General features: G+C 41.8%; 1 protein-coding gene across 1 annotated transcript; it reads right to left on the bottom strand.

The window, feature by feature from the left end:
• Positions 1 to 2599: 2599 nt before the first annotated feature.
• On the bottom strand, positions 2600 to 12385 carry LOC128496497 (RNA-binding protein 12-like). The gene is made up of 2 exons (XM_053466149.1): positions 12247 to 12385; positions 2600 to 5787 (listed from the first exon to the last, which is right to left on the bottom strand). The coding sequence occupies exon 2, from the start codon at positions 5760 to 5762 to the stop codon at positions 3111 to 3113; it is 2652 nt and encodes an 883-aa protein (XP_053322124.1). The 5' UTR covers positions 5763 to 5787; positions 12247 to 12385; the 3' UTR covers positions 2600 to 3110.
• Between the last annotated feature and the right edge of the window lie 1223 nt (positions 12386 to 13608).

The raw sequence follows: 13608 nt of genomic DNA, 5'->3' as shown, positions 1-13608 counted from the left end.
CCAAATATAAATTTTATACTCACAGTTAGATGAGTGTCACAGCCATGGCGATGCTAAGGAAATGGGCGGAGCCAATCGGCCATTTGGCTCCGCCCATTTCTTCCTCCATGTCCCTCCCTGCAATCACTGCTGATTGGCCCCGCCCCTTTCTTTCTCCAGCAGCGATTGGAGGGAGGGACTGGAAAAAGGAAGTGGGCGGGCCAATCGGCAGTGACTGCAGGGAGGAACTGTAAGTAGCAACTGCTGCTGTGACTCCTGTGAGTCACACTAAACGGATTATAACACAAGGGGTATTTTTCAGAGCATTTGCTCTGAAAAAACCTCATTTTATAAAATCGATAATGAAATTCGTTGCCAACGAATTTCATTATCGATTATCATCGATTTTATTGATTAGTTGTTGCAGCCCTAATGTATTTACAATTGGGGCCGCCCTAAGGACAACCTAGGGCAGCGTCCTAAGCCGTCTTCTCCTTTGCAGGCCTACAGGTTAAAGAAAAATAAATAAATAAAAAAAAATAAAAAAATATTATATTATGCATGTTTGACCCCAGGCCTTTTCACTATCCCCCCCCCCAGATATGCCATATACCATTATATGCAACTCTGGCCCCCCAGCTATGCCTTATACCCACCTATATGCCCCCCAACTTACCAATGCATATTTCTAACGGGGCTTCAATGATTGAGCAAAATGAAGGTCAGGTCTCGCTAGCACTCCATCACAGAAGCCCAGGCAAGAGTGTCGAGTAGCAGTTGTCTGGGCACATAGCACAGACGTTCATCGACTGCCAGAGAGGAGAATCCACGTCCTCCTGTCTGGCAGGCAGTGAACTTCTGCACAATGCGCGCAGCCCACCTCTGTTGCTTCTGCTGGGGCTTCTATTACTGAGCAAAGCAAGGTCACGTCACGCCGGCGCTCTCTCATAGAAGCCCCGGCAGAAGCAACGGAGGTCGTCTGCGAGCATCGTGCAGATGTCCACCGGCTAGCAGAGAGGATTCTGGTCCCCTGCAGTGCTGCGGGGGATCTGGATTTTAGTCTTATAGTCAGACCTCTATTTGAGATGCGATTATAAGACAACCGCAAATATAACACAAGGAGTATTCTTAATTTTTTTTTTTTATTATTTAGAGCAATTGCTCTGAAAAATACCTCATCTTATATTTGAGCAAATACAGCACTCAGGTATCTAGAAAACCATACTACAAAAAAGTAGCAATCCTACATATGAAGGAGGCTGGTGGTGGAGACACTGACTACAGACATGTAAGTTTGTACCAAGTTTTGGACGCCCTACATACGTGTAGCAAACGGTTGTTTTCCACCCTGTAAAGACTTCAGTGGTCTTCAGTGCTCCGGCGTGGTCTTTCCCTGCTGGACTGCAGCTCAAACGAGGTGGTGACATTCACTGAAAATTCGATGTCCCTTAAGCGAAGCTCCATACCAGCAAAAATCGAGGCCTTTTCGGCAAAACGCAGGCTCCGTGCTTACACTATTACATTGAATGCAACATCATCGTTGCAGTGATACGAGTCCAGGAATCTTCCAGGTCATCATGGAAGATGCTGGGGAGCACCAGAGGATCAGCCCTACTAAATCTCTAGACTTAAATGTTCACCATAGCAAGCACTATGTGATGCTTGAAGAAACAGCTCTGCCCAGCTGAATTGTACATACGTGCTCTGCCTCTTTTTGTTCTTATATTACTTGTTAAACAAGTGTTTATGGTGGATGCTGCTCCTTGCCTGGTAGCAGGGACCAGATATTTGTTTCTGGCTGTTAGTAAGTAGATCGACCAACAGTCCACTTGCAGCCATGCACTGATAGTTATTTTTCTCACCATTCATCAAGACTTCACTAATCTGCTGCTTTCACACACTAGTCAGAATGGCTGCTATACATATATATATATATATTTTTTTACTTTTGTTTAAAAAGAGGCTGCCGTTTCCTTTCTATGAGCAGATACCTCTGGTTGTACACACAAGGCATCCATGTACAATAAAAGCCTTGAATGTATATTTGCATTATCATTAAAATGGACGAGGGGAGGTTATAATTGGCATAACAAAGCATGGTGCCGAGATTAATATGCCTATGTATAAACCATGCTAGCTTTCAGTTGCAGGTTTAATATACATTAAACAAAACTGTATTTTCCATTACTACAGCCCAGAGGCAGAGAGATCTCCAAACCCACGGTTTTCCTTTTTCACAAACGTATAAAAAAAAAAAACAGAACATGGGGCATCAGATTTTTTTTTTTTGTTTCTTTAACTTACAGCATTGACTTTTTGAAACAAGTAAAATTGCATGAACTTTTTACACATTTTGTATATCAGATAAACTTTTTTTTTATGTGTTAAATCTATGAATTTGCTTTCGGTGAAACACAAGTGTGTGTGTGTATATATATATATATATATATATATATATATATATATATATATATATATATATATATATATATATATATATATATATACATATACATATACACACACACACTTTACATATGGTAAAGTTCAGACAGCCAGGACATTTGCACCATACGCGTACTGTTGTGCAGAAAGGAAACAAAAGTGATTTAGACAAACATTTTTCTTTCTTTCTATAATGAATTACTTTATTGAATACACAAATTTCCTTTCACTAGGCATTTTGATATTTGAAACAAGCTATATTGTATGAACTCATGAATTCAGTTTTGTAGAACTTGACATATGACTCAATCCTGAGTTTTGGTTACAGGAAAGCAATTATGTTGATATAAATCACTTTCTACCACTGGTTTTGTTGCAGTTGAACTAAACATTTGTGTACATATAAAGAATGTGTTAAAGATTTTGTGGCTCCCATGAGCACTGGACATTAGTGTGCTTGGGGAGCAGAAAGAATATGGGTAATGTGCACTTTGCAAGGACCCTACAAATAACAAAAGAGGAACAAAAAAATCCAGATTTTGTTTTACTAAAACACACAATATACAAATTATTTATTTACAGAGCAGAATTCTTTTTTGGAATCAACAACAATAACCTTTCCTTGGTATTGCCAAAAGAAATTTTACAAACACAAACCAGTAAAACGAAGAAACTGAATTTGCATTTCAAAATAGACTTAGAACCACGCGTTTATTGCCAACAAGCTTGGTATTAAGCTTATTTACGGCAGACAAAGCTTCTTTGTAGTTCTGTATACGTACTGTGGCAGTACCCGCTTCAATGTTTTTGAGATTAACAGAGCTCACTTTGTAGCCATGAAAAAAATCAAAAATTTCAGCAACAGTAACTGTACGAGGCAAATTCCTAAGGAAAATGGTTACAAAACTTGTTTTTCCATCAGATACTTTGTCACTGGTGGCTCCCCCAGCTTGATTGGTTCTAGGAATGGACACTTCTTTATTGGCAGGTTTTTCTGCAACAGAAGGATTTGAAACATCCAGAACTGGTTTTTCTTCTGTAGATTGTAATGAGTGCGTCCTCTCTGTGATACATGATGTGGGGCTGTCCGACGCTGGATTTGCACCTGGTGCTTCAGTTTGAGGGGGATCTGATACAGAATTTGCACCTACTGCCTCAGTCTCAGTCGGGTCTGATGCAGGATTTGCACCTGGTGCCTCAGTTTGAGGGGGGCCTGACACAGGATTTGCACCTGGTGCCTCAGTTTGAGGGGGGCCTGACGCAGGATTTGCACCTGGTGCCTCAGTTTGAGGGGGGCCTGACGCAGGATTTGCACCTGGTGCCTTAGTCTCCGGGGGGCCCGACGCAGGATTTGCACCTGGTGCCTCAGTCTCAGGGGGGTCTGACGCAGGACTCGCACCTGGTGCCTCAGATTCAGGGGGGCCTGACGCAGGACTCGCACCTGGTGCCTCAGATTCAGGGGGGCCTGACGCAGGACTCGCACCTGGTGCCTCAGATTCAGGGGGGCCTGACACAGGACCCGCACCTGGTGCCTCAGATTCAGGGGGGCCTAACGCAGGACTCGCACCTGGTGCCTCAGATTCAGGGGGGCCTGACGCAGGACTCGCACCTGGTGCCTCAGATTCAGGGGGGCCTGCCGCAAGATTCGCACCCAAGGAGTTAGTTTCAGGGAGGTCTGAAGCAGGATTTGCACCTGTGTCTGACACAGTATCGGTTCCTGGTACTTCTATTTTAGGGAAATCTGACGGAGGATCTGTCCCTGGTGCACATGTTTCAGGGAGCCCCGACACAACCTCTTCAACATCCATGGCAGGTGTCACCTGTGAGGAATCTGATGACGGTACCATGTCCCCTGACTCTAATGTACACGCCAAGCCTGTGTCTTCAGGTGGGTCATCTGTCTCAGTAACAAGTGGAACTGATTCATCTAGTGACTGACTAGACGAATCTCTGGCAGCTGAGTGGGTCATGCAAACATCAACTCCAAAAGCTTTCATTTGTTCCTCAGCGATGCATCTTAACAGGATTTCTGTCCCTAAAAACTTTCGACGGTGGAGTTTTTCAGCACTGGATGCTTCTTTTTTAGTTGGGAATTTTACTAGGGCTTCCCCTAGACCAACCCCTTTATCGTCACTTAGCAAAAATATATCATCTTCTTTCACAGGAAATCCAGTAAAAAAAATCTTAATGTCAGACTTGGTAACATCAAAGGGAAAGTTCCTTAAATAAATGCAGTTTAATTCACCACTTGTGGATTCGCGAGAACTCCTTTTAGGTAAATCCTTTGAGATTGACCGCTCCCTTGACCTTGATGTAATTTTTCCTTCACGTGCAATTAAATCTAACATAGCCTTTTTTGGGATAGCATATATGCTTATAGGCCGTCCCAGAAAGAGAACGTTATGCAGGTCAAGAGCCCTTTTATAATCTTTTCCTCTTTTGAACATGACAAAAGCTTCCCGTGTCTTTTTGCCCGATTTATCAAGTAGGAATGAAATTTGTGAGTCTTCAATGTCAGCAAAGCGAAAATATCCTTTTATATCTCTTTTGGTCACATTGTAAGACAAGTTTTGAAGATGTACATAGTATTCGTCTATATAGACTTGACGTTTCAGATTTTTTCTTGCTGGTGATCTAGAGTGGGTCCTTTTTCTACCAGAAATGGGAGAAATTGGTGGAGAATATTCTTTTTTACAAGTTCCACCAGCTTTCATCCACTCTTTTTCATTTGCTGGCAACAAAGATACCTGACATGTGCCCATGAAAAGCGTGTTGTACCCAAGACCGACCCTGGCATCTGTACTTCTTCCAAATTTAACAACAGCATTGCCATTCCTAATGCCATTTTGAAATTTTAAGAAGATTACATCTTCAACATCAAGTCCCCTAAAATAATCTTTTATATCTACCTTTGTTGCTTTGAGTGGCATCCCGTGCATATATAAAAAGGAAGGAACTCTGGAAGAAGCATTTCCTCCACTTGCTATATGAGGTTCATAAGGATGAAGTCCATTACTTGCTGGTCCGTTACCGAACCCCACAGAGGACATTGCTTGCAAAGGCTGATTTGTAGCGATGCGATTCACTTCAAAAGCGTATCTCATTTCGGCTTCGCTGCTGAGTGAAAGGTGAATAACGGAATTCTTTATAGCACGGCCGGCAAGATTTAGGGCACAGCGGGCATCTTCAAATGTTTCAAAGGCAATAAAAGCTTCACCATATAATCCGCCGATTATATATACACCCCCTCTGGGAATGTTTAATCCAATGAAGAAGTTTCGGATATCATACGAATCTGCCACAATAGGAAGCCCCAGCAACCGGACGATTACAGACATTCTTAGATCTGACAGAATTATCTACCTGCAGACGAAAAGAAGTACATAACAAAAATTGAATTTATATTTCTCACCAATACTATTGAGAGATTATTTGTATATTGTCTTTTTCTGTATCTAAGAAATGGGTATACCAAGTAAAATGCAAACCATCTTAAAAGAAATGTACTGTCCGTTCTATCTGTTTAATGTTACTAGAATATCCTAGAAAATTGATTAAGGATTTTACTTAGCACCAAAAGTTGGTCTCTGTTTTAACAAAACTGGTGGAATGCAGGGGGAAAAATGGCTTATTTATAACTTCATAACCAAATTCCTCCACTTAACAGTACGTACATCTATCAAAATTGAGGCTTCATGATGCAGCAAATATGGGTGCAAACATTCTATTGGCATCAACTAATTTACAGAGAAAGAAAAACTGTAAAACGGTATTTTCTAGAAGGATCCACTTTTGATGGAACAGTCATCAGTATTATTAAACATTTTGGGGTGGCTCATACCTTTGCTGTGCTTTGGGATAATGTCTGTTAGAAAGCCTATCTACAGGGCCAAAGATCAACCTTGTTACTATAAGTACACTTGCTAGCTCAACAGGCCCCAATTGCACACCAACAGCCTGAACTGCATGCTCCTGGATTCAATACCAATTATGACTCTTCAGGGCCAGTAACTCAACTGCTACACAAAATGCGCGGCAAGTTTACCTTTAGGACCTACCAGTACGTCATGTTTTTTTCATAGTGGCAGGGACATCTCCCTAATGTTGTGTGGGAGATCAGGCTGTCTACTGACAACCTGGACTGTCCTTGTCAGCAGAAGCCAGTTCTCACTTCTGACATCCACTGGAAGGTTACTGGAGGACTCAGCAGGATCTGTCTAGAAGAACTAAAATTATATCCCTCCGCTCAAAAACTGCAACAATACGTATATGTAATCACAAGAATTGCACTACAAAATGTAATATAATGAATGATAATAGCTTTCTGAAGTGCATTTCTTACTGCTGCAGCTTTTCAGCTAAGTGATATTTTTAACTTCTACAAGCACTGCAAGGTACACTTTCTGCAAAACATTTGGATCCTCTTGACCCTTTTCCCAAGTTTTAGGGGCTCATTTGGCGACGGCTGGGGCCTATGATCCCTCCACCTCTGCTCACTAATCAGTGCAGGGAAGATTGGAGGGAAGAGAGTTTGAAACAACGTTTCCCCCTCTATCCATAAAAGGAAAAAGTGTTAAAAAAAAATATAAATACATTTTAATAAAATACAGAGTTCAGTGTCTACATATTGATCTCACTGGCATACATAAGGTGTAAATGGATGCCTAACCATTTTTTAAAATAAATTATAAAAACCTTGACATCACGTTGGCCTAGCACAACATGTAAGAATGAGCCCCCCCTTCACTACTCGCAAACCCATTTACCCAGAAGTATGAAAAATACTACCCTATAGGATACTATGTAAGGGATGGATGTGGCCCTCACATACATACATACAAAAATATGTATGAATGTGAAGGTATGGTTGTAATCGGGATGTTCCCAAACATAAATTAGGTCATTGTTCATCAGTGGCACTTCCTGTGTATTAAATTTTTTTTATTTTAGTATAGCATAGAAAAAAATACATACATATTTTTGCTATGTCTTTCTTCAACCATTTCCCTTTCCCATTTATGTAACCAAACAATTTGTATATATTTTTAGAAGTAAGGCTTTTTTTAAAACCATATTTATATATGCAAAATGACTCGAGTAAAATATAAATTGTACACAGTATACATGGGGAAAAATACAGAAATATACCGTATTGGCTCGATTATAGGCTGCACCCTAAAAGTTAGGTGCTTTTTTAAAGAAAAAAAATATATATTACATACAAACAGAAAACCAATAGCCATTGTAATACACCTTACGTTTAGATATGCCCATCTGCCCCCCCACAGATATGCTCCACTCTGCCTGCCCCACAGATACGCCGCCCCCCCAACTTACCAATGCAGTGGACGTCTGCGTGACTCTAACATGAAGACAACTTCTAGTGCCAAAAAGGGAGGTTGTTTAATCACATCATGCAGACAACCTCCCCTGCCAGCACTTCACACGGCAGAAGCGCCAGAACCGGAAGTTGCCTACGCGTATCGAGCAGACGTTCACCGGCTGCCAGAGAGTAGGATCCAGTTTCCCTGCAGCGCTGCGGGGGATCTAGATCTTAACCCTGCTGCCTGCCAGGCGCCCGGAACTGCATGTCCCGGGAGTTGGGCCATATGAATTGCGCGTTCCTGCGCTAAACCCCAAATATAGGCCACACTTTAAAGACTTAAAGCGGGGACAAAAAGCACGGCCTATATTCGGGCAAATACGGTATTTGTTTTTTTGTGCTTATTTTGAAAGACACCCTTTAATGCTATATAATGTTCATTTATTTAAACCCCTTCCTAACCCTCAAAGTCCACATACTAACTACACAATATAAACTAAAAAGTAAACACAAAAAAATTTAACCTCTTGGTCAGATTAAAGAAAAAAAAAATCCACTGTTCTCTGCCTCTCTCCAGCTTATGATCACCATGAGAAAGAGAGGGTAGAGAACGGATAAAGAGGTAGTGCTTAAAGGGTTTCCGTTTTCGCCTGACTGTATCCGTGGATGCGATTGGTTGTAAGAAAAGCGCAGAGCATCTGCTGTAGACCGATTGTCCTAGTCATGGAGCGGTCAGCGAAAGGGGAGACCACGTGATTGCTGCATGGGAGCTTTTTGACCGATGATGCATCAGGTACATAATTTGTCCGGTAGGAACATCTTTTCATGGCGTACCCAATACATCATTAGTTACGATGCCATTAAGGGCAAACGTTGCTGTCAGACCTTTAGACATAACTGAAAGCACGAATTAAGATTACCTATAGATTTTGCTTTTTGTTCGCCAATGAGTGCAATTGTTTTGGAAAATTTTACCTACAAGATTGGGGAATTAATAAAACATTGTTGGCCTTGCAACCCTGAGAGCCAAACTGCGGCTTCCATGAGTTAATATTCCTGCAAAAGGCTGCATGAAAGGAGAAAAACAAAACAAAAAAAACAGCAACCTGATAACATGACAGAGATAAACTAACGAGGAAGAATAAATCAAGCAGATCATGAATGATGGATTTGGGACAAGCAATAGGTTTACGGTAAATTCTGCTAAAGGAGAAGGGAGAGAACTTCAGAAAATGAAACTAATCTGATAATGCTGGCTATAGCACTGGCATCCAAGGACCTCAGCTTCCATTAGGTTAAATGTTAATAAATAAACCCAAAACAAGGACTGACAAAAAGTACAAGAGACATATAGTTTCAATAAGTGACATTACGTGAAAATCTGTGATGGCAACATGCCACTCTTAACCCATTAAAACCTTTGTGATCTTCCATGCCGTCACAAAAAAAAGTTGCCCAAAAGCCTATTGTGACGGCATGGAATATCACAAAGTAGCCGAGTGCTCCTGTGCAATTCGCTGCCTCCAGTGCCGGAAGTCTTACAGAACGGCCCAAGACGTCCTTTATGAATGGATGCATCGCGTTCTCGGTAAACGTGATGGTCCATTCATGTTAAATGAGTGCTCCTGATCGGGGGAAGAAAGCGTGTCAACAGGTTGTCAAGCTGGTAAGGGTGATGGGAGTTGTGGCCCACAAGAGCCGGTGCACGAGAAAAAGCAAAAGGCTGGCGTACTTGTGAAAATACCTTATTTGCTCGATTATAAGACGACCCTGATTATAAGATGACCCCCCAAAATCTGAATATTAACTTATGAAAAAAAGAAAAAGCCTGAATATAAGACGACCCTGTAGGAAAAAAGTTTTACCAGTAAATGTTAGTTCATGTAAACTAAGTGAACAATTGTTTGTTAATAAAAGCTATGATTGAGAAAAATATTTTGTTTTTATTTCCTTTTTTTTTTTCAACCTGCCCCCCCAGTTATGCACATCTGCCCCCAGGCTTGCCACTCTGCCCCTGAAATGCCTTATACCCCATGATATGCCTTTTAACCCTCTAAATGCCACTGTGCCCCATGATACGCCTTTTAACCCTCTATATGCCACTGTGCCCCATGATATGCCTTTTGACCCCTATGTGCCACTCTGCCTCCAGAAATGCCTTATACCCCTTTACGCCACTCTGGCATTTAGGGGGTTAAAAGGCATATTATGGGGCAGAGTGGCATATAGGGAGGTAAAAGGCATTTCAGGAGGCAGAGTGGCATTAAAGGGGTTAAAAGGCATTTCACAGAGCACTCTGCCTCCAGAAATGCCTTACACCCCCATTTAACACTCCCTCTCCCTCCTCCAAACTTACCGGTGCTTCTGAGTTGGGGGGGGGGCGCATAACACAGGAGGATCCAGGTCCCCTGCATCTGAGCCCCCGGTGCTTAGTCCGGGCAGTATGTAGAGCTCCACACGAATCGCGTAGAGCTCTACACGCTGCCCGGACTAAGCACCGGTAAGTTGGAGGGGGCATAACACAGGAGGATGCAGGGGACCTCCCTGCAGGGGACCCCCCTCCAACTTACCGGTGCTTCTGAGTCCCCAGTGGTTAGTCCGGGAAGCGTGTAGAGCTCTACACACAGCCCGGACTAAGCACCGGGGACTCGGAAGCACCGGTAAGTTGGGGGGGGGTTAACACAGGAGGATCCAGGTCCCCTGCATCGCTGCGGGGGATCTGGATCTTAGTCTCATAAATCAGACCTATTTGAGATCTGATTATAAGACGACCCTGATTATAAGACGAGGGGTATTTTTCAGAGCATTTGCTCTGGAAAAAACCTCGTCTTATAATCGAGCAAATACGGTATATCTCATTTTATCTTAACCGTATTACCATTTAAGCTTTTGTTTTCTCTGTGCCTACCTTGCCCAATTTGGCGCTGCTGCGCAGTGAAACGTAGTATGTCGTGTGCCATGTAGATTTCAAAAAGCACACACAAAAAAAAAAAAAAAAAAAACTATGCATGGGGGGGTATTTTATTATTTCTCTGCAGTTTTATGTAATCTGTGCAAACAATCCTTTGCCGAGAATTGGTGGCCATCTAACTGGTTGTGAAACGGTTTACATTTTTTGTGTGCGTTAGGTAAATATAAAACGTAGATCCTGATAACAGGAAGTTAAGGTGGCTCTACCCACAGTAAACACTTAAATGGGGGTTATAGTTATTTCAATCTGTAGATTATATACATCATTTAGCGCATAGAACTGTAATACGTTGGATATTAGAAAGTGACAGATCTGCATAGCTGGGAACTCTCCAGGTTTCAGCCCAGAGACTCCGGGTGAGGCGCTGCTTCTCAAGTTTGCGGCACTCCCCACCAACAATACCGTTGTGTCCTGCGACGTCAGTCGGATCGCCCACATCCCACAGAACCAGAAAGTTCACGGGTATGCAGATCTGTTTTAAACTATGATGTTATAAGTGGCTTATCTGTGTAAATTGTGACGTAGAGTAGATTAAACACACAATGTATACACACTAGATCATTTTCTTTGCAGGCTACTGTTATTTTCAGTACTTTTCATAAATGAATCTAAATATCCAGAGTTGCAAAACCTAAAAAATGAAAAGATCTATCGAAACAATATTTTTATTTCAGAGAATGCAGCTTGTGAATTCAAACTTCGGGAAACAGCCAGCTGATTAAGATGCCCCCTAACAACATAAGGGCCAATCTACAGCTGATCAGATTCCCGTCAGACACTCAGAAGCTGAACTCCCAGTAAATATTACAAGAAACGGTGTTTTCTGACAAACCCAAATTACGAAAACATCTTATGAAGCGATCTATGCAAATAAATTAACCCGATTTAAAATATTACATATAAAGTATGAATTGCTGATCTGCGCAGGTCAGGGTACTAATGGCAAGACTAGGTTACAGTTGGGATCATTCATGATCTGCACTGCAGTACGGAAAAGTAGGAATTAGGAGAGGAACATGGATGGTTTGGAGAACATACTCTGCTTTACTGATCCATGACCGGCTGTGGCCATCCATGCCACCACAAATGCAATTCACCCATTTGGGTTTCCAAGCCACAGCACGACGTTTGAATCACACCAGGGGTTGTGTTGTCCCTTCAGAAGCCTTATATGCAGGACGAAATCGGGGGCTATTTGCCACAATTCATTGTTTACATGACGCCACTAAGCCGTTTCCTTGGTTAGAGCTGCAGTTTACTTGCACTAAAGGCCTCCTCCTGGCTCATGAGTAGGAGCAGAACACACACAGCCCAATGCAGCAGAACCAGCAGCAACCCAGACTGCCCGAGGACTTCACTCAACACAGATCCGGTGTCCGATCCCATCACGCGTCCCTACCCCGTTAAACACACACCCTATCTTCTATATATAACGCCACACAGGCTCCACCAGCTTCAAAACCGATCAGGGGGAAATGAATAACATGCCCAATCTAAGAAAGCCAACAAAACACAGCAAATTACCAACCAATAAATCGGTATACGGCACCGGTTCCCCGTTCCGTGCTCAGAATCCCCAATTCCCGGGTTCTGACCGCCGCCACCGCTGCCACTCCGCGTTCCGTATTACAGGCAGTAATGGCGTCTACCGATCTGCCTGACGGACGTACTGCGCATGTGCGGGGAAAGGGTGCAGGGCGCAGCTTCCGAGATGAACCGCTTGGAACGTTCTAGCGCCGATCTATAGTTCCTGCGTATAGAAGAAATACGGTGCATGACAACACGTAATGCGACGTCATTAAAGTTACATCAAATGCGATTTTTCATCACAAAGATTAGCGCTTATCTTTCAACCAGTTGTTGCTTTTAATTTTTGTGTAAGGACAGAGCGTTTTTTTTTTACCCTTCAGATTTCTGAGGTTCTCGAATTTTATTCGTCTACAAAAGCTAATAAAAATCCTTGCTAAATAGATAAACTCAGGACAGTTTGTCTTGATTTTAGAAACACTCAATGTTTTATGTTTTTTTGCAATTAATAAAAGTAGCATATCTCTATTTCCAAACAATTTTTTTTTTCAAATCTGATAATTCTGCCCCCATGGGTGATTTGGGACATCTTTGAAGCCGGTCAGTTCAGCTTATCCTATTAAACCATATATATTTGAGCTGTAGAATATGCTTGAAAACACATCAAGGTATTTCAAATGCTGGTATTTTAACCATTTCCAGGCACTAATTCTACTACCAGCCTTTTTTTCTATGTTTAAGGTAGGATTTGGTTGTGTTTTTTTTTCCACACACAGTGCTGAACACATATTGGGGTGCTGTTTATCAGTGACATATACCAAGGGCTGTAAATTCATACCTAAAGTACAATGCGTGTGAAAATAACACAAAAAATTACTACCACAAACTTTGGACAAAGGCTGGTAGTAGAATTAGTGCAAGGAAAAGAGTTAAAATACCGGTATTTAAAATACCCTGGAATGTCTAATTTAAATATAATATATATATATATATATATATATATAGTTTGATGGGGTAAATTGATTTGGCCTGGTTCAAAGATATCCCAAATGTATCTTTGTACAAGGCCAAAACAATTTACCCCAGGAAACTATATAGTTAAAAAAAAAGGCAGGATGACCAGATGGTAAAATTTGAAAAAAAAAAGCACTCCTCTACCCCAGTCACAAAGTGTAAAAATAATAATAAACAGTTCTGTCTAAAGCAGGGATGTCGACAGTGATATACCAGTTGGGATGCACTGATATCATCAATTAGGTTAAGGAGTCAGGTCAAGATTATGTGACCCTGGGAATTTACCCATTAACCCAGAAACTCCCAGTCAAACCATACAAATTGTCAGGAAAGGCTCAGTAATAAAAAA

The sequence above is a fragment of the Spea bombifrons genome, chromosome 5 (assembly GCF_027358695.1).
Source record: "Spea bombifrons isolate aSpeBom1 chromosome 5, aSpeBom1.2.pri, whole genome shotgun sequence".
Classification (NCBI taxonomy): domain Eukaryota; kingdom Metazoa; phylum Chordata; class Amphibia; order Anura; family Pelobatidae; genus Spea; species Spea bombifrons.
This window is presented reverse-complemented; position numbering and strand designations above follow the sequence as displayed.

What these genes read in the sequence shown, in the direction of transcription:
- LOC128496497 (XM_053466149.1), bottom strand. Translation starts at nt 5,762, where the DNA reads ATGTCTGTAATCGTCCGGTTGCTGGGGCTTCCTATTGTGGCAGATTCG.